Raw genomic sequence first — 21,080 nt, 5'->3', positions numbered from 1 at the left:
AGATATTATGTTGGTGATGAGTAGAACTCTTGTACAAGAAGAACAGTTAAAATCGTAATAGACTCATGGTAATACATAACAGAAATAAATATAGCTTTTTGGTTAATGGAGGGCTGGAAACAAATGCCAATACTACGAGGAACCCAAGAAAACCCACAAATTATCTGCTCAGAAGCAGATTTAGGAGTTCACCAACGAATGGAGACATATCCGGATTTCTGTTGTAATGCGGTTTACGGCGCGCTCAATAAAGCACTGAATTTGAATGGTATTCTGAGTCCTGGTCCAGTTTCCGTGAAATATGCTTACTACTATTGTTTACAAATGGCCGCCATCGACTCAACGGGCACTCACTGACTCAGTTGAATTTCTGAATAACCAATTGCGTGTGTGCCACGAATAATCGTTCTTACGCCTTTAAAATAGTCTTCTGTGATCGTTCGAATAAAGCAGGAAATAGAAAGGTTCGTTTAATTGCTGATATTTCAGAAAAATATCGACTAAGAGAAGGACATTTAGCTGGAATGGAAATAGAATAGTTTTGGTTTTTAAGCCAGCAGAGCAGACCTGAGTCAAAGAGAGAGGGCCTTTCCCAGCCAATCCTCCGTTTTTTAACAAACAAATGTTAAGTTATGTTATTTAACAAACAGATGCATTTATTTTATTTTTGCCACTTCCTATACTACTATTTCTACACAATACAAACAAACACAGCATTCGATTCCTAGAAATAGTATTCATTAGTTTAAACCAATAAATACTATTTCTAGGAAAATTTGCTTATCGGGCTTTTTTTAGTATTGGCTATTGCTATACCCCTGTGAAGCCGGTTCCCGATTCGGCTCCCGATTCAAAATGTTTTTGAATCGGGAGCTGAATAAGGAACCAGCTTCACGGGGGTTATTGCTATCTATTTTAGATAGATAGAGTACCGGGAAATTAATTTGATAAAAGCCTTTGAAGAAGGCCAGCAAGGGCCTAAGTTTTTAGGGTTAGGCCTATTGGCAATGGGTTATATAGATTCGAGAGGGCGAGAACTTGAGTTTCGTCTGCAGCTAACCTTTCAAACAAAGTGGAATCAGTGAGCAACAATATTCTATTCTAGCAACCGCGTGTTAATATGCCGCCCTATATCCTTAAAAAAATAATGATATTATTATGTAGGTTTGGCCTAGGACATACTTGATATCTGCAATCTAAAGGAAAACTGTTTTGTTTTTATTTCAAATGCATTTTCAAACATCACAAAGATTGCACCTCGATGTTTAAAAGTAGCTGTAAAACACCAGCCTGCTGCAAAGGACAGGTAGTTATTTTACTTTCTATTTTATAATCCAGGCAAACCAAAACCAAGGTGATGGCGTTACCAAATTTGCCAACGTCTTATACGACCCAGAAAAATCCATTTGAAGCTGCAATAGTTCGAAGACGCAATCATCAGTACAACTTCCGTGAGGCTTGGACAGATACAGCTAATTATTTTGCCAAGAGCAATATCACTACAGCTAAACAGAGTGTATGGACTTCAAACCAAGCATTTAATGACAGGTAATTTACTTATTATTACAATAAGTGTTAATGATTTTCTACTGCAAGTAAAAATAAAGGTATTCACTGTACAGGACCTACATAGATCAATATTTCGATAAACCAGATATTTGACAACCATTGTACATTTTAGCATGGATGCATACAAATCAATTCATGAGAAAGAAATAAAGGCTATTGAACTCAAACAGAGAAAGATAAAACTTCTTAAAATGCTGGGAGATGAAAGACTTCGATTTGAGGTATGGTATCTATTCTATTTCAGTGCTTAAAATCAAAGATAAGAATCATCATGGATGAATAAACAATTCAGTGAATGACTGGACTGGAAATGGTGGCACTAGATACATTTCTGTCATTAATAACTTTCAGGCTGAATTAAAAGGTGAATCAAAAGATGATTTGGAAAAACTTGCTGAGATGAAAGAAAAAGCAGATGAATTGCAAAGTGCACGAGAAGAAAAGAGACAACAGGTACGATTTAAATACACGATAAGAGTATTAACTGCTAACCAATTTTTTAGTATATTGATTTTATTCTTGTAAGTATTTAATTTCAGTTGGCAGAAGAATTATTGTATGACCATTGGAGACAAAATAATCAAGATATCAGAGAGGTGAGAGTGCACTTTCAGTTTTTTTAGTCCAATTACCAGTACTGGTAATGATATTTTAAGATGGCATTTTATACATAATCTGTATTTGTAGTTGGAATTTGAACAGCATAAACGACATGTGATGGAACAATGGAAAACTCAACAAGAAGAGAGACATAAGGTAAATTTAGATATTCAAGTATAAACAATGAAGCTAGTTGGAATATAGTCGTGTGATAGGCTGTTTAACAAACTTGAATTATTATCTCAAGGCACTAGAAAAGGCGAAGATAGAAAGGGAGGAATACGCTGAAAAGCTGGAAGAAGACCTTCAGGATGCATTGGAAGCTGAAAAAGAAAAAAATGCAGCTAAAGCGAAAGAGGAACACGAATTAAAAGAAGCCCTGAAAAAACAAGTGGAGGAATTAAAACAGAGGGAACAAGAGGTAAATACATGAGCTGTTGCTTAATGTAGTAAATTATAATTTTAACTTCTACTGAACTATTTGCGACTTTTCATAAGTCTGCAGCTTTGAAGGCAGAGGAAGATGAAATGATGAAGAGGCAATGGGAACTAGATCAAATTGAAGAGGAAAGGAAAAAACTTGATGAAGAGAGAAAGAAAGATGAACTGAGGTACGCCTGTTTTTAAACATGTATATAAAAACATGTTGTAAACCCTGTCCATGTCATGGCATTCATTAGACCTCATTTCCTGATTATTATGATGAAACTTTTAGGCGGATTTTGTTAAGGCAACATACAGCGCAGATGAGAAGAAAGTCAAAGAAAATTCAGGAGGAGCTTGTAAGTGCATTGATATAAGATAGAAATTGCAGAGAAGTGCATAACAGTAATGGCATGTTATGTTATAAAAAACAGGAACAAGATCGTAAGATCATTGAAAAACTTGCTGAGGAGGATGTGACAGAAAAAGAAATAGTCACTGCTAGAAAAGAGAAGAGAATCGCTGATGCTCAGTATATGAAAAAAATGATTGAAGATCAAATGAAACTTGAAAAAGCTCGGGAAGCTGAGCTGGATATGATATATCAGTAAGTTTAAATCTAGTGCTGTGGTTTTGAGATGAGATTGAATAACGTTTTCATGAATACCGGTATACCTTTTTCTTTACATCAGAGATGAAGCTGCTGAAATATGGCGTAAGAGGGAAGCAGAATGGACAAAAGAACGTGAAGCAAGACAGAAACTCATGAAAGAAGTACTTATACTTTAATTTTTTGTTTTTAAACAATGAATCGTTTTGACACTTGTAAATTCATACTATATGAAAATAATCTCTAGGTATTAGACGCACGACAAGAACAGATAGATTTGAAACGGGAAGAGATACAAAAACAGCAGAAGGAATCGATCGAAAGACGTGAACAGCTACTTCAAGAAATAGAAATTGCGAATCAACTTACTAAACGAGATCAAGAAAAGGCAGAGGCTATGAAAGATGAAATTAAGAAAGACCTTGAAGCACAGGTTTGTAGAAAATTTTAAGACCTCCAGCAGCTATACTTCAGGTACTCGAATTGTATTTTGAGAGCAATGTTTATGTTCATTGCTTTAGATAACAACACGTCGAGATCAGGAAATATCTGCAAAACAAAAACTGGAAGCTGAATTAGAAGCTGAAAAACAGGCTGAGGAAGCTTACGATGACCTGCTCCGTCATGAAACAGAAAGAATGAAGCTTGAAGGCTTTAAACCAAAGGTTTCTATTACATTCATTCTTTACATACATTGTTACCATTACTGCGGCTAGCATTACTTAACTATAATGATAATTGGTACCATTTCAGAGACATTCTCGACCTGCTGGTATTTCCACAAGACGGGTGGCCTGGAATTAGAATGAATAAAAACGACATATTGTGATGTGCGTGATACCTGTGCCTGTGCTGGTCGCTGCAGATTTATGTAGTAAATTGGTCTCAGTACAGTTGTGTAATGGAGGCCGCTGTTGGATTGACAAATTTTATTGGAGCTTGTTTCAAATAGATATTATATAACTGTAGTATACTTTTACTCTGTAGTTTTAGATTATATATGCATATCAACTGAACTACTGAGCTGGACAGCTGGTCTGTGTCAGCATTTAATCCGTCTATTATGAAATAAGCATTGATTACTTGTAAATAAAGCACTTGCATTTAAATATATTTTCTGTATTTGGCTTTTGTCGATCTTCCTCAAAAGGAGTTGGGTACAAATTCAGATTGATTTCAATAAGTCACTCGGAGACGTCTTCTTTAAACTGGCCGCCTTCATGGACTTTGAGATCTCGCGAACGTTTCCACCGGCCCGCCTACATTGCCGAATAGAATTGGTTTCGGTCGATAAATATCGATACATTTTGAAGGTGGCGCCACCAATAGTCATTTATGGAGGTGCGAATTTTGAAACTCGTATTTTGAAGTGTTTCATACGATATGGATAATACGCACAGGCAAAGTGAGTGTACGATGTGATTATATGATAGAGAAGAGAACTGAAATTATAAACACGTTTCACTACTCAGACGTACGTCCTGAGCGCATTTCCTCACAAAAAGTCGCAATCCAACAAGTCAAAGAAAGAAAAGAAAAACGGTCGTGTCGTCGTTGTGTTGTTAACGTCGACGTTTTTCTTTTGTTTTGTTTGGCAAAATATGATTCATTTTCAGTTTCCATTCCGACGAAATAAATCACAGCCAGCCACACAAGACATGGTCGATTAACCTCAGTATCCATCGACTTCACCCAGTCCTGTATCTGTATTAATTCCTGTTAAGTGACTGTCTACTGTGTGTCGTCACTGTGTGTGTGTATATCTATAAGAAATATCCAGCGATTAGGATTAGTATCCAAACGTTTACCAAAACGGTTGACTGTCATTTTTAGGTGAAGTTTAAACCACAAAATACATCATATACATGAAGTGAGTCATGTCAGATAGTGTAAAAGCGTCAGAGATTGAGAAAGAAAATCAGAATAGTAGTTATCTTCCCATTTCACTACAGGTAAAGTCAGTCGACAACCAAAAGATGTTATAAGATGAGGGGCATTTGAATTGTGGAAGGTGAATAGAAAGTCTAATTCTATTTTTTCAGTTGAAGGCAAAACATAATTTACATTCAAAGCCTCGAATTCCGCTTGTCGATGTAAATACAAAATGTACTTTATCAAATAATGATAATGTCAAATCTCAACCAGTCGTGTCAAAGTTGAAGAAAACCTCAAGTTTTAAACAGAAAACTGGAACTCAGTTGCCCAAGGTAGGCAATTAGTGTGTTTATTATCTACTCTATATGAACTAAATTTGTAGATAAGTTTTTCTTAATTTTTCAGTGGATCAAACCAAAATATTCAGATACTCAAAAGGACTGTACAAAGTCCGGTAAATAGTCATTCATCGTAGTGAAATTTTGAACGGTTAAAAATGTCGATGTTACTATTTGATGAATAATTGGTTTATATTTATAGGTGTAGTGACTAACAAACCACATCAACAACATGACCCTCTGAAAAGAAAACACATCCACTCGAAAATTCCTTCGAAAATGGAGCGACCATTATCAACAAGTCCCGAAGAGTTAGGACAGAGTGAAGAATCTGAGAATATTTCTGCTAAGCAGATCTCTGACAGTTCTGCTGATGCAAGCTTAATACAGGACACACTCAGCGAATTAACAATTACATGTGCAAAGATCAGTGATGAATGTAGTAGTGAATCATCTGTTTTGCCTGATGAATGCTCCTCGAATGACTTGTATTCTCAAGGAATCACATGCGTTGAAACTGTAGTTACCCCGATTAAATTTGTACCGACTAAGATGAATGGACGAGGGTTATCGGCTGAGACAATGACAAACAGTTGTAATGGAACATCCCCGGTTGTTCAGGTCAATCAAGAAACGAGCATGCATGTCCCAGTTCTCACAGATTCTGCGGTAGGAACATCTCCATGTGTATCTCATATGATCAAGTAAGTCATTTTTATTCCTGCTGGCAATCAATAAGAAATAATAGAATATTCTCGCATCAGGGAGAATGAATTGAGGTAGGCCTATGTGTGTACGATTACTTTTTTCAGGATTGATCTGTCGTCAGGCGAACCGATGAAAATTCAAAAACACATCGAATCACTGTCAATCAGTAATGAACTGTTGCGTTCTGAACTGGACAGACATAAACGGGATAGTGTGCTTAAAGATGAGCAGATTTTCCAACTACGTGAGGAGAATACAGCAAAAATCCGGAAACTTTCATTTTTGCAAAAACAATCTGAAAGTCTAATTGAGAAAACAAAGGTAGGGATCAAAGAGAGTCTTTTTCTTGATAGATTTTGTATGATTGCTTATAGCTGTTTTGCTGATTTTTCAGTGCACATTGCAGTCAGATATTGATTCATACCAGCAACAAATAACATTTCTTCAAAATGAATTATCTATCACTCAAGAGGAGTTGCAGTCGCAACAAAGCAAGTATGAAGCTAAGATTGAAAAGCTTGAAAAGGATTTCGTTAACCTGGAAGAAGATTTATGTCGTGTGTACAGAAATCATAAAGATGAGGTCAGTTCATGGTAAGATAAACTGATTAATAAATCATTAATTTGTATATTAAGTCTTAAATATTATTTCAGTTGGCCGAAATCCATGAAGAATATGCTAGGAATGACTATCGTCCACATTTTGAAAAATCTCAGCTAAAGATCGCCGAACTAGAGGAAGAATTGAGGGTTTATAATAACCTGGCTTCTGCAATAGAAAAAGCTTCTATTTTGCAGGTACCAGTGATTTTTGCCATTGTGAAAGACTTGTCTTGAATATAAATAGGGACTATTGTTTGAATTGAAAAGAGCCTCGTTAACATATTTTTCAGGACAAAGTTGAGAATGATTTTGATGAAAGACATCGGCGCATTAAAGAGCAAACTGAATTACTTCAATTACAGCAAGGTCACTATGAAACCCAGGTACTAGTACATTTTTAATACACTTGCCTCTTGTTAGATTTTATCATCTAATTACAGTTAATAGTCGATATATCAATTTATATTTCTCCTAATTAGTATAAAGAATTTACTAAACAGAAAGTGGAGAATGAAGAGTTTGTCCATCAAGCCAAAGAGGAATCTGAATTGTTACGCGTCGCACATAAACAAATGTCTGAAGAATTGGAACGTTATAAGAAACAAGCGCAACAAGTCGGTTGAAGACCGTTTTCTACCAGAATAACATTCATGTTTCAGTGAATTGTTAATGCTGAATGCTGAATATTATATTTCATTTCAGTTTAATTGGAATCAAGTGCAGATGGTGGAAAGCAATGAATTTCTGGATGCAGAAAATCGAATGTTACAAGAGTCATTGCAAGAAGTTGAGCGAGGATGTAACAATACGCAACTAGAACTAGCTCGGTGCAATGCCATAATCGCTAACAAGACATTAGAATGCACAAATTTAGAAAATATGGTGAAGGATCTTAGGTATGTGATTATGATTGGGCTTTATAAAATGACGCATTGTAATCATGAAAACATTGCAGCTCACATGGGTCCTACTTTTCATGAAATTTTCAGAGAAAAATTGACTGAAACAATGAATGAACTGGAAACAACTAAAGTCAATGTATCATTCCTTTATCAATATGTTAACCAACTGTATGAAAAAGCTTCAATTAAAGCTAATGCATTACAAGTAGAAATAGTAAGTATTTATATATATACCTGTACGTAGTATAATAATTTCTTAATCTTAATACTTGAAGTAAAAGCAGTAGATAGATACTTGGATATGTCCATCTTGCAGCATGTGAATGAGCCCTCTGAAACTGTGTCAGCTCCACCTAAGTCGACAGGAAAATCATTTGTATCGGCTGTTTTAACTGCTCAGACTTGTCATCCCTCGCCATCTCAGTGTTCTGATAACGATGAATGGCATTCTTTACGAGATCTCAAAACATTAGAAACTTCCATCGATACAATGCATACGGCGGATGATCACGTCCTCGCTGAAGATAATGATCCCGAAGCTACATTATTCAACATAAGTGGAGTTGGGTCAATAGAGGACAGCGATTTAGTAGAGGAAGAATTCAATAATGATCACAGAATTTTAGATGAAATACAGTCGTCAGCAACAACAGTTAATACAAAGCGAGAAAGTGCATTCATGGTGGTCCAGAAGCGATCATCTGTTCTTAATCCCGTTCAAGGATCAATGCCCAGTTCTAACTCAGAAAATACAGATCAAGATCTGAAATATACTGATGATGTTGAGGAAGTCCATAATATGGTAAAATCACTAGTCTTTATCATACAACAATGTGACAAAGCTCGTGTGGAGGACATTCACTATCTACAGAATGAGAGGTAAATATCATTGATATTATTTTGTTGTTTCATTGTACGGATTTTGTTTTGATTTACACCGTATATTATATCTATCTTTTTATTTATATTCACGTACCGGTATATAGAGATCAGCTTACTTATGAATTGGAGACCTACAAAAAGGAGCAAACTTACATCATGAATGAGCTGAAGGATAAGCTATCAATGATGGAAAAATCAGCGATTGACGCGGGCGTTCAGTTGCTACAAACGGAAACTGCTCATGAAAAATCAAAGCAGTTACTTACTCAGTCTGAATCGAAAATTAAAGAACTACAAGGAAAACTTGAATCAATTCTTGAACAGGACTTTACTATCAATGTAGGTTTTCATACTGGTATTATTTTGATATTGGTTATCAAAATACACATATAATTTGCTTCACATCGGTTTCATGCTGCAGAAATTACGTCGAAGCCTAGAATCGTTTGTTGAAGAAAATAAACAACTCGCAGCTGACAAAGAGTTCGCAGAAAGTGCCTTGAATGATTTGGTGACTTCGACCAAAGATGGAAATCCTGAATCACATGTTGTAGAGTTAATTCAACTGAAGAAAGAGGTACAGTCGACTATGCTTCAGCTTGTATCATTGCATATGTAGAAACAGTCCCAATAAATCTCTTCACTTTGCTTATTAGACAGCCAATACATGCACTTAGCATGGCCTATGTCGACAGTTCCGGCTGATATGATATGTATATTTATAGTCGTTTGGTAATTGACTCTTTTATTTGTGTATTCAGCTAAAACGATCACGCGTAAGATATTACGAACAAGAAGATATGCACAAGGAAACTGTAACAAAGGCTCAGAGAAGAGTATGTACCGGTATTCATGATTGATTATGTTAATTAATTGTTCTTCAGTAAGTAATGTTTAGATCTGTTTTTTTTCGAATCGTATGTTTCAGATGAAAACCTTAGAAGAAAACTGGCAAAAGGCAGAAGCAGAAGTTTCGCGTTTGGATCTGTACATCACTGAAATAAAACAAGTAAATACATTGATTGATATTCCCATGCTTAGGACATAATCGTACTGATTCTACACATTCTGGGGTTTTAATCATCATCAACTGAGCACGACATGTCTGATTTTAATTTCTTATAATTTCAGACTCTGGCGAAAAATAAATCCATAATAGAATCGTGTGATGAGCTGCTGAAACTACTTAATGAAATGTGAAATGCTTCACTATCCGTTTATCTTACATATTGTTTGTATATATTTTTTTCAATTAAATTTACACTTTCTTTTAGAAGAAACTAATTTTTCCATTTGTTCCTTTCTCTTGCACTGGTGATTTTCTGGATTATTCCACAAGAAATGCTGCTTCAAAGCAAAATGAGCAATGTCTCTGATCAAGACTAGAGTAGACTGTTTACCCCTGAGTCGATTGCCACAGATTATCATTAGCCCCAGACCAATGCAAATTTTCTTGCCTAGATTTATCATGATGACAACCTATCCCAGCTCCATATTCCATATTATCCTAACCGGAATTTATTGGTCTTGTAACTAGAATCTGCTGTACTACAGTAGACTCGGTCTCTAGCAGTACCAGTTTATTCAGTGATATATTCTTACAGGAAAAATAAGTTTTTCTGTCCATCAGAGCCATACATCAAATTATTTCCAATAGAACTGCCCTTCCTCGGGTTTCTCTGCCCCAAAAAAGGCTACGAACTATGGAATGGAGGAACAGCCTGACCATTATGTCAGTGGGTAGATCCAGACAGTAGATTGATACCTGCATATCTTCATAAAACTATAGTCAAAATAAAGTATTTAATATTAAATCATTTTATTATTACATGGAAATCGCTTATATACAGATGAAATGAGACAAAGAGTTAGCGTATCAGCTACCATCCTTTTCATGATTTGTATCATCTTCCTCTTTTAGCACCTTTTCACGAAATACTTTCATTTTATTCATGATTTCCTCCTGCAAAACAAATTACACTTATAATACTTATGAATGCGACACGATCATGTTTCAGAGCATTCCGATCCTACTTACTTTAGATAATTTATTCTCTGCACCAGTATCCATATCATTTTGTTCTTCTACATCAGATAAATTAGGTAGGGGAGAACTATAAAATAAGATGAAACATTAATTGAGAAGTAAGTTTTTCAATATGGTAAAACTTTGTTGATAAACTTACTCCGAATCAGCTTCGGTTATGTTATTCCTTGTATCCTCATTGGTCGATTTATTTTTTCGATACTTCTCGCTTTTATTAGATTTACTGCTACCATTTCTACTTCTCGTTGGAGATTTCGACCGTTTACTCTTACGGGACCTCGATCTGGACCTCGATCGATGACGTTTTGACGGTGATTTAGTTTTGTGTTTCGATTTCGAGTGATGGCTACGCGTTCTTGATCTCGAACGTGATCTTTGTTTTCGTTCGTATGCAGAGCTCTTACCGCGTTGAGATTCGTAGCTGGCTGGCAGACGACCTTTCTCTTTAGATTTCGATCTTCGCCAAACCCGTGGAGATTTCGATCTTGACCTTGATCTAAAAATACAATAATCAAAATATGTGCAACATAACGTATTATTAAATAGCAGGGATGAGATACAAGATTCTGAAAAATTTTTCACAATTTTCCTCTTTTTTTGCACATTTCTTGATACCAAGGATACCAGATTTTCCACAGAAAACTTTTCAAAAGGAACATGTAACTAATGAAATTTCTTCATTTTTGAGGAGGTTATACATAGTTCAACATGTTAAAGACAATGTTACAATTATGACCTGTAATTAGGGTAAACAAATCAGACTAGACTATGAACATGTACCGGTACATGTACTAGCTAGTGTCTTAACAGAGCCCAGAGATAAAAGGACATATACAGCCTATAAAGAAAACTACATAATATATATTTTCTGACGAAGAATATTCAAAAAAAAAATTCAAATATTTTCGAAAATGTTCACATTTTTCACACAAAAGATTTCACATTTTTCACATGCATCTCATCCCTGTAATAGTGACAGCGTATATAGTTTACCTGTACGAAGAGACGTGATACGAAGAAGGCGGTGTTCTTGAACGTCGTTTTCTTGGTGAACGTGAATTTCTACTGCGTTCAGGCGAACGCGACGTTCGACTGCGATGATAACCGGTTAAAGATCTATTTTCAGGTACGCTGAATCGCCGTGTAAGTTGTGAATTGTGTGGAACCAGTGTCGTCGGTTCTGTATATATTGGACTCGATGAGGGATTCTCATTTGATGCACCGATTAGTGAACTGACAACGTTCTCGACCACCTTTGAAATATCTGGTACCGCCACTTCAGATTTTTCTTCTGTGGGTTTTTCGTTTTTACTGTTTGATGTCTTCAACATGTTTATGAACAGAGCAGCCTTACGTTTTCTTTCCACTTGAAGTTGTTTCTCTTTAGTCGCCTGAACTAGTTTTTCCCTGGCAGCTAGCGCTAGTTTATCCTTCAGTTTTTCTTCAGCTAAGATTTATGAGAAATCATGCATTTCTTTACATTTCAAAATTGAGGAATTTGCTATGAAATGCAGAAAAGACAGGGGACTTAGAACTTACCATATCTTTTCTCAAGAATTTCTTGCGATGCATCTGTATCTTGACTAGTTTCAGACATAATGTATTCGGGTTGTTGTAAAATAACAGGCTCAACTTTCATTTCCTCAGTTATCGACATTTCTGGCAAATGCTTGTCAATACCTTCACCTTAAAAATTCACATTTTTTTCGCAGTTTATATCATTGATACCACACGATATTATATTACAGCGAATTGATAATTTACCTTCTTCATCACTGGTTTCATAGGTAAATACTGGTTTCTTCTCCAAAGGAACAGATTCGGTATCTTTGGGTTTGATGGAAAATGAGACGCTTGCTGAAGTAACAAAACGGGCAAACAATATACACATCATGAAAAGCAAAACTAAAATACAACTGCTTAATAAGAGATGTTACCTTTTCCAGCAGCTATCAGAGCTTCTCTTTCGGCATCTTCTACCGCCGCTAATTGCTTCACTCTTCTGATTTCATCTTCTCTTTGTCTCTTGACCAAAGCTAGACGATCCCTTTCCTTCCGCTCCGCGATCTCTTTACGTAAAGCTTCCTCGCGCTCTTTAATCAGACGTTCTCTGAGAGCTTCGTGTTCTTTCATCTGTTTTTTAAACGAGTAATAACTGTGATGGAAATGGCCGGGTATGAGAAACTCAAAACGGACGTCGTTCTTTCGACGCATCGACTCTTCGAATTCAATGCCATTTCGAATAACATAGTCGGCCATTTTGTCTATTATAGGCTGCATGTCAGGAGGTGGTGGAATCATATCGGTAGGAGGAATTATAGGCGGCAGTGATGCTTCTATATCTCTACAATACAAAATGGTATCAATCAATAAGTTCAATAATCCTTAGAATTTTAATAAGTCGCAATAAATGTCATTCAAACTTTACCCGTATTCTTGGCATTGTTCTAGAGGAAGTACGGTTGTTTCAGTTCCTGGTGGGGGAGGCTGTCCATAACTAGACGTACTTTCAATATAAGACGACGATGATGATACTATAGGTGGCGTCATATACCCGGAATTACTGTCTGAATTGTTGTTCGAGATCCTGTAGAAATAACACAAAATCACTGTATAAATGATGATACATCGCAGTTGTTGTACATATGAGGCTTTTTCAGAGAATTTACCCGGGGGATTCACGTCCAGCATTTTCATTCATTCTACTGAGTAATTTAGCAAATCGTGTATCTTTTACTTGTTCAGATGATAATGTGTATTTCTGAAATAAATTTTCTTTCTTAAAATTCTCGAAAACGATATTTTCAAGCACAGATAACATTATTCTTAGATCATAACCAACCTGGACATTGAGATTATGTGCTGCAGTTTTCGTTCTGCTTCCCAACAAACTCGGATGTAAATAGCTTCCTTCATTTTCATCACCACTTTCACTATCTTGAGACGCTGAAAAAGAGTTTTGAGAAAACTCAGTCTTATTCATTTATATCTCAGAATAAGTAAAACATTGTTTGTAATATACGGATTGTATTATCTGTCATTGAAACAGACCTACCTGAACTTATTTTTCGCTTTCGCTTGCCTTCTTTTGGTATAGGAACATACATTTTCTTTTTGATGAGAGAAACCAGGAATTTATAGTAAGGATTCAACGCATTTCCGAAAACCAAAAATTGAAATAGCGGATTATTTGTCTGTTTCATCTTTATGATGATCTCCATCTGTGGTCCATGCGTGCCAATGAACGATGCTGTCTTTTCAATGATAGCGTGTATCTTCATCGAAGGAGGCTGGAAAATTAATAGGAAATGTCAGTATTTTATAATTAGGCTCATACAGCTGTAATTATATTGAGTTATTTTACACGGTCAGATACTCACCTGATACATGTCTTCAGGTAGTAGATTTTTCAGAGTAGGTGGACAAACAAACGGTTCATTTTCTTCATCAGAATCGCTTTCAGTGCTTTCTTTCTCTTCTTCCTCATTCTGTTCTTTGTTCAGCTCAGTATCCTCATAGTTGAATGCCACAGCCCCGTAGCTGTTGTCCTCCATCAGAGCTTCATTAAGACGTTTTAGTTCTTCCTCTGAAAAATATTAATCAAATAAGACTTAAATCAGAGACTAAAACTAGGATGAAATTAGCAATCAGTTATGAATTCACGATCCAGTTAAAATTTCACATCGTATTTTTATTTCAACTTCTTATGAAATGACTACAGCACTTTAATATATACCTTCATAAGCCGCTTTTTCCATGAGATCAGTATGAAGCTCTAGGTAACGTTCCTCGTCGCAAAGCGCTTCAATTCGTTTCTCTTCCTCAGACAGTTGATAAGAACTATCTTTATTGACCTTATCAGAATCGAACGGAGTAAGATCGTACAGGTGTCCGCGGCCATCGTACCTGCGAAAACAAAGATTCACCAAGTAAAAATTCCACTCTTCTGCTAGAGGTATCGTAGGCTAGTTTACACCAATAGGACGAAAAGACTCTAAAAAACAAACCATTGTCATTCAGTCAATACAGTTGTTAGTCCAACCACCTCATTTTTGACAAGAAGCTTGTAGAGGAAATATCATGTCAAACAGATGAGGCTTCTGGAAATTCCTTTACAAAAATACAACAAAACAACCCCAAAATAACGAGATACTCCACTAAAATTAAAATATTTCTTCTTTCTCAGCTTGTTACACCGAGACCGATTGTGGGCATGGTAGAAATGTCAATAGAATGGCATTTCTTAAATACAAACCCGACATATAATACAGTTTTAGATCCAGACACTCAGTGTCAGTAGCGAAAACAGCTCGTCTCGAGATTTTTGATAGTTTGTAATGATTTGATCTGTCGATCGATGAAGACAGTGAGACACATTCCAACTGCCTCTCTACCTGTTAATCTAGAACTTTTATATATTTAAAGGAAAAGAGCAAAGCATTTCACAAGTTAAAACCTTTGATTTATAAAACTCGGAAATCGAGATGTGTGAAGATGGACTGGCAGGTTTCACAGACCTGTCAATCATTACTCGTGTGTCGCCCATCCACGGTATCAACGTCTTCGCCGAGTTGACTTCTTCTGCCCTGGCATCGTCACGAAATAATTTACACGCGTATCCAAACACTAAAAGCTGATCATCCTCCTCATTTCGCCGCAATTCGGGAAGGTTGTGAGGGTTCCGTACCTTCTTCTTTTTGGACGCCATTTTTAGAGTAGCTTGTTAGGGGTGGCTCCGGGAAATGACCTGTAACGGAAGCTAGGACATTCATTGATCCTTATGTAAAATATAAATTATCCTATGGAATACCTATATTGGATATGGAACAGACACATTTCAATAAAGATATAACATCTGATCTGATATAAAAAAGGGCTGCTGGAGCCATTTGGATATCCTACTTTGGTTATACTCGGAGCCATCCGTTCCATTTGGAAGATGGCTGCGCCTATGAAAGAGGTTTATATATCGAAAAATATCGTGAAAATCATTGAAGATTTGATAGATTCATCATGTACCTCCGAAGAATTTAAAGCCAAAATGAAGCTTTATACCGACCCCAACCAAAAAACTATATCATTTGATTCAGTCGTGGAAATTCGAGATGAAATTAAACGTATTCACAAACAAGGTGCGAATGCAGCAGAGCAGAGGCGAGCCAGAGTAGATGCTTTCAATCAAATTCAATGAAATTGTGATTGTTATACATAGGTCTGATCATCGTACCATATTTCCCCATACCTAATATCTTTACTTGCAGATGAAAATAAACAAGTTCCTTATTTACATGAATTGCTCGAAGGCTGTGAAATAAAAATTCCGAAATTTGAACTTCCACCGCGGGTAGGTCAAAGCAGAGTGTCTGCCCGAATTCAAATGAAAGAATGAATAATGATCAATATCGATTAAAAAATTTCAGAAGTGAAATTTATTTTTCTGTTTTTCTCACAGGGACTTGACACAAAAGGATTTTGACCCCAGTATCCTAGTAAATAAAATGACTTTTTATAGTACCTAGGATACGTGGGTCAAAATCCTTTTGTGTCTAGTCCCTGTGGTTTTTCTGATATGTTGTTTTTTAAACACAGAATCCTGAATTGGAGGCCCGCATTCAAAGACTTAAAGCTGAACAAGCAAATAGAGAATACAAAGAAATGACAAAAAATGTCAGCCATCATGTGAGTGCAAATAAGAACCAAATAACTGATATACTGGAATAATGCAACATTTAATAGTTCATGAGATATTTTACTTTCTATCCATTTCAGATATTGGAGAAAAAAGAAAACACTTTTGGACAAGATGGTAATATTCATTCCTTTATATATATTACTTACCTTGCTATTTTGATTCGACTAATATTTGATAATCAAGTTGTATTTTTTGTTCTTCAGCAAAAAATATGAATTCTCAGTTGATTGCTGTTTTCAACTTTCTTCTCACAATCGGTGGAGCATTTGCATTTGGTTACAAGGCAACAGAATATTCAATGGTTCTTCCAAATGTGCCAATTGTAAGTAAATTTTACTTCCTTAGCACCTAATCAATTGTTAAATGTTTTTGTTGGAGTGGTTTTTGTTGGAGTGGCGAGGCTATGAGGTGGAGAGGAGACTGTTAATCAAGGGCTAGGCGCACTGGACATCTGATGACATAATTTTGCACAAAATGTTCACATATAAACGTATCATTTAACACATTTTACCACATTTAACCAGTTAAATCGCATCAACACATTGATATAAAACACTTATGCCAGAGACACACTATTTGGTCAATAACAGATTAGTGTATTGTCAACTCCCCTTAGTGTCAATGCTGGTTGCAACCAAAATCTCATAGAGCATAGCTGATAAAATCGTCTAACAGTCACCTATATCAGGAAAGTGCACTTGCTGCTTAAAGATACAAAATTTGCCATAATTCATATAATTCGTATATGATAAACGCATAGCGTGTCCCCTGGGCCGAGTTTCACGAAAAAGTTTAAGCCTAAAACGGTTTAGTTTGAATTGTTGTCCTCATTGAAAACATGAAGTAACCAATGGCAATTACACCAAAAATTTGAGTTAAACTTTTTTGTGAAACTGGGCCCTGGCTTAAAAATCTAAATTCACTGATCTATAATATATAAAGTATTCACAATCTGAACGAGTAGCCTACTATTATTCTGATCAAATATACTCTGATACTCTGTTTTCTTTTTGTCTAGCAATTATGCGTTGGTATGGTATTTGGAACAGTCGTATTTTTTGCGGATCTATATTTCCTAGTTAAATACAACTTATAGCAGTGGATAAAACTCTAATATAAACATACACTTATTGTGATGACTATCTCCATGGATTATAATGTGCATCTGGATTAATAGATAGCAGTAAAATTGTGCAATCATCGGATGCAAATGCATCAAATATGGAAAATCGGAAACCTTCTTGTGGATAATGATTCCAGACTGTTTTGCAGTGGCGTCAGGACTGGAAGGGACATAACGGCGTAAGCTAAATATATATGACTAAATAATGAATCTAATGCTGTAATGTTGATTGACTGACATGAGCAAACAAGTGAATTATCTAATTATTGAAATTAGTTTTGGTTGCATTATCACTGTTTATGATAGGATAACAATCTATGGGATAGTGCCATTTATTTATTTATTCAATAGTAAGATCATAATCTTTATCACAAAGCATACTGAACAAAGTCCTTATTTGAGGACGTTGATACATTTAGACTGACACCTCGTCCTCAAACATGGGTTTTACAACTAATAAATTAGTTCTAAATTTTTTTAAGTTTACGCGATACCTATTTTTAAGTTGTTTCGCGTTTCCATACAAAAACAATTTTATCGATGAGAAAATATTGTCAAATCGTGAATTAAATGTTTGTTTTTGTTTTGTTATTCATGAAATAAATACTGAAAAAGCATTTCATTGTATGCGTGAAATTAATTTTATGTTTGATTGTCTTAAATGAAAGGAGACTATAGGAATTGTATTAATCAGTATATCCACCTTTCATTCATTGTCCACTCAGTTAATCATCAATTGCTGACTTACTGTGAGTGTGTGCTATTCAGTCGTAGTTCGCAGTTTTGTCTCTAGATGTCTCCCTATTAATTTCACACTTTCTCGTGTGGATATCCATGGCTGGTTATTGGGCTGAGATCAGCTCCACAATGCAGACGCACCTTCGCGGAGGGAAAATTGACGAGTTTTGGATAAGTTACAGTTGAATGTCCCAGGGATATAGTTGACTGAAAGAACGAGATACCGATGTTGGAAAAAACTTTATAATTGATAATTACAAGAAACATGAATGCAGCGATGATAGTTTGGTGGATTTTGCTTTGTGGTTTATTACAAGGTAGGTTGTTTTGGTTTTATTGCCCCCGGGACAATGTGTCTTATTATTTGGTTCACCTGCCCGCCGGCTATTGTTTGTCATCACTCTACTTCATGATGTAGTCATTTAGAGTAACTTTAACCATATATTTATACCTAAATTATGTTGACAACTAGGTTAGTTGAGATTTTATTTCAATTGTTACAATTCAAGAAAAGTTTGAAAGCTGCGGGAAAGTGAATGATTAACTTGTCTTGGCTTAAATTTAGAATTATGAAGTAAAAATCAGCATTTAACAATCAGACCTTTCCTCGATCTAAACATCATCTAAGCTTCTTTTTTTTCATATTGAGAAATATGCAATACAGTAGACTGCTTAATTCAGATTATTTTAGATGGAACATTTATCAACTTGAGAGCAATATCTGACAACAGATATTTCAATGAATAGTGTCCACTTGCTGCTGTTCCTGAAAAATTCTTAATCGTTTTGAAAGCAATATATTAATATAAATTTTTGCATAAAATTGACATGCTAATGCCTTGTGATAATCAAGCCTAATTATCTATACACATTATTGCTATATCTCTCCAGGTAACTGCAATTAATTCACATTGTTAATTGGTCATTAAGAAGGTAGTTTTGACACCATATGTGTGAAGTAATTATGGGTGATTGTGTACACCCTGTGGCCTGTAAGGTGTTTCTATGTGACAGATTATTATGTTTAACTTGGCCAGTGGTTATTGTTGAATTTTTGCTAATTGCTAAATCCATATCTCGCCAGATAAAGGGTATTTTTTAATAGAATTAGTTCCTGGAAAAACAATTGAAATGTTGAGATTTGTATTTCACAAGACCCGCCCGAGTTGTTAACACATTATTATCTATTTGTAAAGGCTATGACAAATAAGACACTGTTTGATGATATAAACAATTCTCACTTAAGTCTCCAAAATCAATTAGAAAAATATCCAATTTTAATTCATGCTGATCGAACTGAGGTATTTTGAGATGCAGCTATAGCTTTATTATCAGTACTTTCTGAGCTGCATGTCAAGTTTACACTCAAGTCAGAAGGTTTAGAAATAAGATGCAATTTTAGTCTCCATTTTGTAACCAAAGCAGTCCAGTTAGTAGCTGGAAAATAAACAACAAGTTACTACTACTGAGTTGAGTGCTTCGTACTGGCTATTTCCTGACGTGTTTGTACGTTGAATATCTGCAACCAGTATAGAACGAACGATTCAATTTTTCTTTCATAGGAATATTGTAAATTTTGACTTTTGGAATAAGTATGATTGACATTTTTCACTTTCAGTAACATGTTTCCGCTGATAAAACTGATTAAGTAACTCGTGTATTGATATCTCTACTTCAGTGGTCAATAGTTCTGACTAATTGCCTATGCTTGTTCTCGCAGAAACTTACTATAGTTTGTGAGTTTCTCGATGTGTAGCAACTTTACAAGTGAATGACAGACTGAACATGTAAAAACATCATCTTCTACTTCATCTACCGGAGTTGCCCAGTAGCAGCTGTTCCTAGGCTCCATTCTGTACGCAACATCCCAGCATTTATTGGAATGAAGATGTCTTAACAAACGCATGCTTTCAATCACTGCTGTAAAAGCTAAATCTTGATGTTTATTTCTTCAAAAACTTGCTAATGCTCCGTGAAAATAACAATTCCAATTGCTGACGTCCTAGGGGTGTGTCGGCCTACCAGAATTTATCTAGGGAGATGGCGATGCAATCCTGATTCGTTCATTGCTGGAATTTGTCACAATAACATGGATACATAAGGATCCCAAAAAACTGGATTGGATGCTTTCCATTTTACTTAAAAATTCATCCGACATATATATTTTTTCTGTTTTCATAGTACTACCATAGAATGCTTGAAAGAAAAAACTTGGAACTATGAGAATGTGGCCTAGTAAAAAGTATAGAAACTAAATTGTCAACAAAAACAAGTGGTTTGGAGCTGGGATTGATACTGAGTATTGCATATGCATGATAATGATGATATAAAGATGATATAATTTTTGATGAAATTATTTTGGCAAGTTTGATTAGGTCTGCCTACATTCAAGGGTATGGGATAACCCTAGCTTTTTGAAAAGAATAATCAGTTTATAGAATACAACCTGCCCTTCTAGTTTAGTTCGAAATATTGAATTGCGCGTTTTTCTTCTCTTCTCTGAATGATCAGGCATTATTAACCGTGTCTGTTGTGTACGAGGAATATATCGAACGAACGCGTCGCTCCATGTGTTATCGAGTACAGAAGCAACAATGGTCGCCATTCAAACGATTCTTGATGCATGCTGGGAAGTATAGTTACATGTACAGAAACTATTCTCTCAAATACTACATACAAGTTGTAGTTCTCTTGTGTCATTCGATTGCATGAGATAAAATACTATCTACAGACTTAATTCGGTATATCTATGTATAACTTAACTAGAAAACTTTGCCGAGTTTTCATTGTAAAATTTACTGATTTTTTTTCACTCATAGATTGTCTTCTAAACTTATGTATATTTCCCATTTCATATTCCATTTAAATAGAGCCTTCTAAACATTTAAACCGTGGTGTTGTGCACCTATCTGCATTTGTAGACTGATCTAGAAACATTGATGAAACTTGAGGCAGATTGGGTGGCAACCT

General features: G+C 35.6%; 4 protein-coding genes across 6 annotated transcripts; 3 read left to right on the top strand and 1 right to left on the bottom strand.

Moving 5' to 3' along the window:
• The first annotated feature begins 325 nt into the window (after positions 1–325).
• On the top strand, positions 326–4,298 carry LOC141899446 (trichoplein keratin filament-binding protein-like). Its single transcript, XM_074785757.1, has 14 exons — positions 326–464; positions 1,339–1,548; positions 1,682–1,790; positions 1,921–2,022; positions 2,109–2,165; positions 2,257–2,325; positions 2,417–2,590; positions 2,668–2,780; positions 2,885–2,951; positions 3,027–3,199; positions 3,285–3,366; positions 3,450–3,635; positions 3,724–3,867; positions 3,956–4,298. Exons 2-14 carry the CDS (start codon positions 1,358–1,360, stop codon positions 4,004–4,006), a joined length of 1,518 nt encoding a protein of 505 aa, XP_074641858.1. The 5' UTR covers positions 326–464; positions 1,339–1,357; the 3' UTR covers positions 4,007–4,298.
• A 781-nt stretch (positions 4,299–5,079) lies between these two features.
• On the top strand, positions 5,080–9,710 carry LOC141899123 (uncharacterized). The gene is made up of 17 exons (XM_074785275.1): positions 5,080–5,154; positions 5,245–5,409; positions 5,483–5,531; positions 5,618–6,119; positions 6,228–6,444; positions 6,518–6,706; positions 6,778–6,921; positions 7,017–7,109; positions 7,206–7,340; positions 7,429–7,622; positions 7,716–7,842; positions 7,945–8,507; positions 8,615–8,849; positions 8,932–9,087; positions 9,272–9,346; positions 9,439–9,519; positions 9,642–9,710. The coding sequence occupies exons 1-17, from the start codon at positions 5,080–5,082 to the stop codon at positions 9,708–9,710; spliced, it is 3,069 nt and encodes a 1,022-aa protein (XP_074641376.1).
• A 602-nt stretch (positions 9,711–10,312) lies between these two features.
• LOC141899227 (splicing factor, suppressor of white-apricot homolog) lies at positions 10,313–15,284 on the bottom strand. 3 transcript variants are annotated; one of them, XM_074785403.1, is made up of 14 exons: positions 15,075–15,284; positions 14,294–14,463; positions 13,938–14,143; positions 13,613–13,847; positions 13,400–13,503; positions 13,227–13,318; positions 12,986–13,144; positions 12,495–12,901; positions 12,322–12,414; positions 12,097–12,243; positions 11,551–12,004; positions 10,697–11,053; positions 10,549–10,624; positions 10,313–10,473 (listed from the first exon to the last, which is right to left on the bottom strand). In XM_074785403.1, the coding sequence occupies exons 1-14, from the start codon at positions 15,263–15,265 to the stop codon at positions 10,387–10,389; spliced, it is 2,778 nt and encodes a 925-aa protein (XP_074641504.1). In that variant the 5' UTR covers positions 15,266–15,284; the 3' UTR covers positions 10,313–10,386. The 3 variants fall into 3 exon arrangements, with proteins under 3 accessions (XP_074641504.1, XP_074641505.1, XP_074641506.1); XM_074785404.1 differs by having other exon boundaries at positions 14,565–15,210; XM_074785405.1 differs by having other exon boundaries at positions 15,014–15,210.
• Positions 15,285–15,502: 218 nt separating this feature from the next.
• LOC141899228 (vacuolar ATPase assembly protein VMA12-like) lies at positions 15,503–17,918 on the top strand. The gene is made up of 6 exons (XM_074785406.1): positions 15,503–15,689; positions 15,819–15,901; positions 16,147–16,236; positions 16,327–16,363; positions 16,453–16,571; positions 17,268–17,918. The coding sequence occupies exons 1-6, from the start codon at positions 15,509–15,511 to the stop codon at positions 17,343–17,345; spliced, it is 588 nt and encodes a 195-aa protein (XP_074641507.1). The 5' UTR covers positions 15,503–15,508; the 3' UTR covers positions 17,346–17,918.
• The last annotated feature ends 3,162 nt before the right edge of the window (positions 17,919–21,080 follow it).

This window comes from Tubulanus polymorphus, chromosome 2 (genome assembly GCF_964204645.1).
Source record: "Tubulanus polymorphus chromosome 2, tnTubPoly1.2, whole genome shotgun sequence".
Lineage (NCBI taxonomy): Eukaryota > Metazoa > Nemertea > Palaeonemertea > Tubulaniformes > Tubulanidae > Tubulanus > Tubulanus polymorphus.
The sequence above is the reverse complement of the archived record's forward strand: the minus strand, read 5'-3'. Positions and strand labels throughout refer to the sequence as shown.

Coding starts and splice junctions, on each gene's coding strand:
- LOC141899446 (XM_074785757.1), top strand. CDS start 1,358: ATGGCGTTACCAAATTTGCCAACGTCTTATACGACCCAGAAAAATCCA. Junction 2,166..2,256: donor ATAATCAAGATATCAGAGAG/GTGAGAGTGCAC, acceptor CTGTATTTGTAG/TTGGAATTTGAACAGCATAA. Junction 3,636..3,723: donor AGAAAGACCTTGAAGCACAG/GTTTGTAGAAAA, acceptor TCATTGCTTTAG/ATAACAACACGTCGAGATCA.
- LOC141899123 (XM_074785275.1), top strand. CDS start 5,080: ATGTCAGATAGTGTAAAAGCGTCAGAGATTGAGAAAGAAAATCAGAAT. Junction 5,410..5,482: donor CTGGAACTCAGTTGCCCAAG/GTAGGCAATTAG, acceptor TTAATTTTTCAG/TGGATCAAACCAAAATATTC. Junction 9,347..9,438: donor TAACAAAGGCTCAGAGAAGA/GTATGTACCGGT, acceptor CGTATGTTTCAG/ATGAAAACCTTAGAAGAAAA.
- LOC141899227 (XM_074785403.1), bottom strand. CDS start 15,265: ATGGCGTCCAAAAAGAAGAAGGTACGGAACCCTCACAACCTTCCCGAA. Junction 14,144..14,293: donor GGAAAAAGCGGCTTATGAAG/GTATATATTAAA, acceptor AATATTTTTCAG/AGGAAGAACTAAAACGTCTT. Junction 13,504..13,612: donor AAAGCGAAAAATAAGTTCAG/GTAGGTCTGTTT, acceptor ACTCTTTTTCAG/CGTCTCAAGATAGTGAAAGT.
- LOC141899228 (XM_074785406.1), top strand. CDS start 15,509: ATGAAAGAGGTTTATATATCGAAAAATATCGTGAAAATCATTGAAGAT. Junction 16,237..16,326: donor CAAAAAATGTCAGCCATCAT/GTGAGTGCAAAT, acceptor TATCCATTTCAG/ATATTGGAGAAAAAAGAAAA. Junction 16,364..16,452: donor AAACACTTTTGGACAAGATG/GTAATATTCATT, acceptor TTTGTTCTTCAG/CAAAAAATATGAATTCTCAG.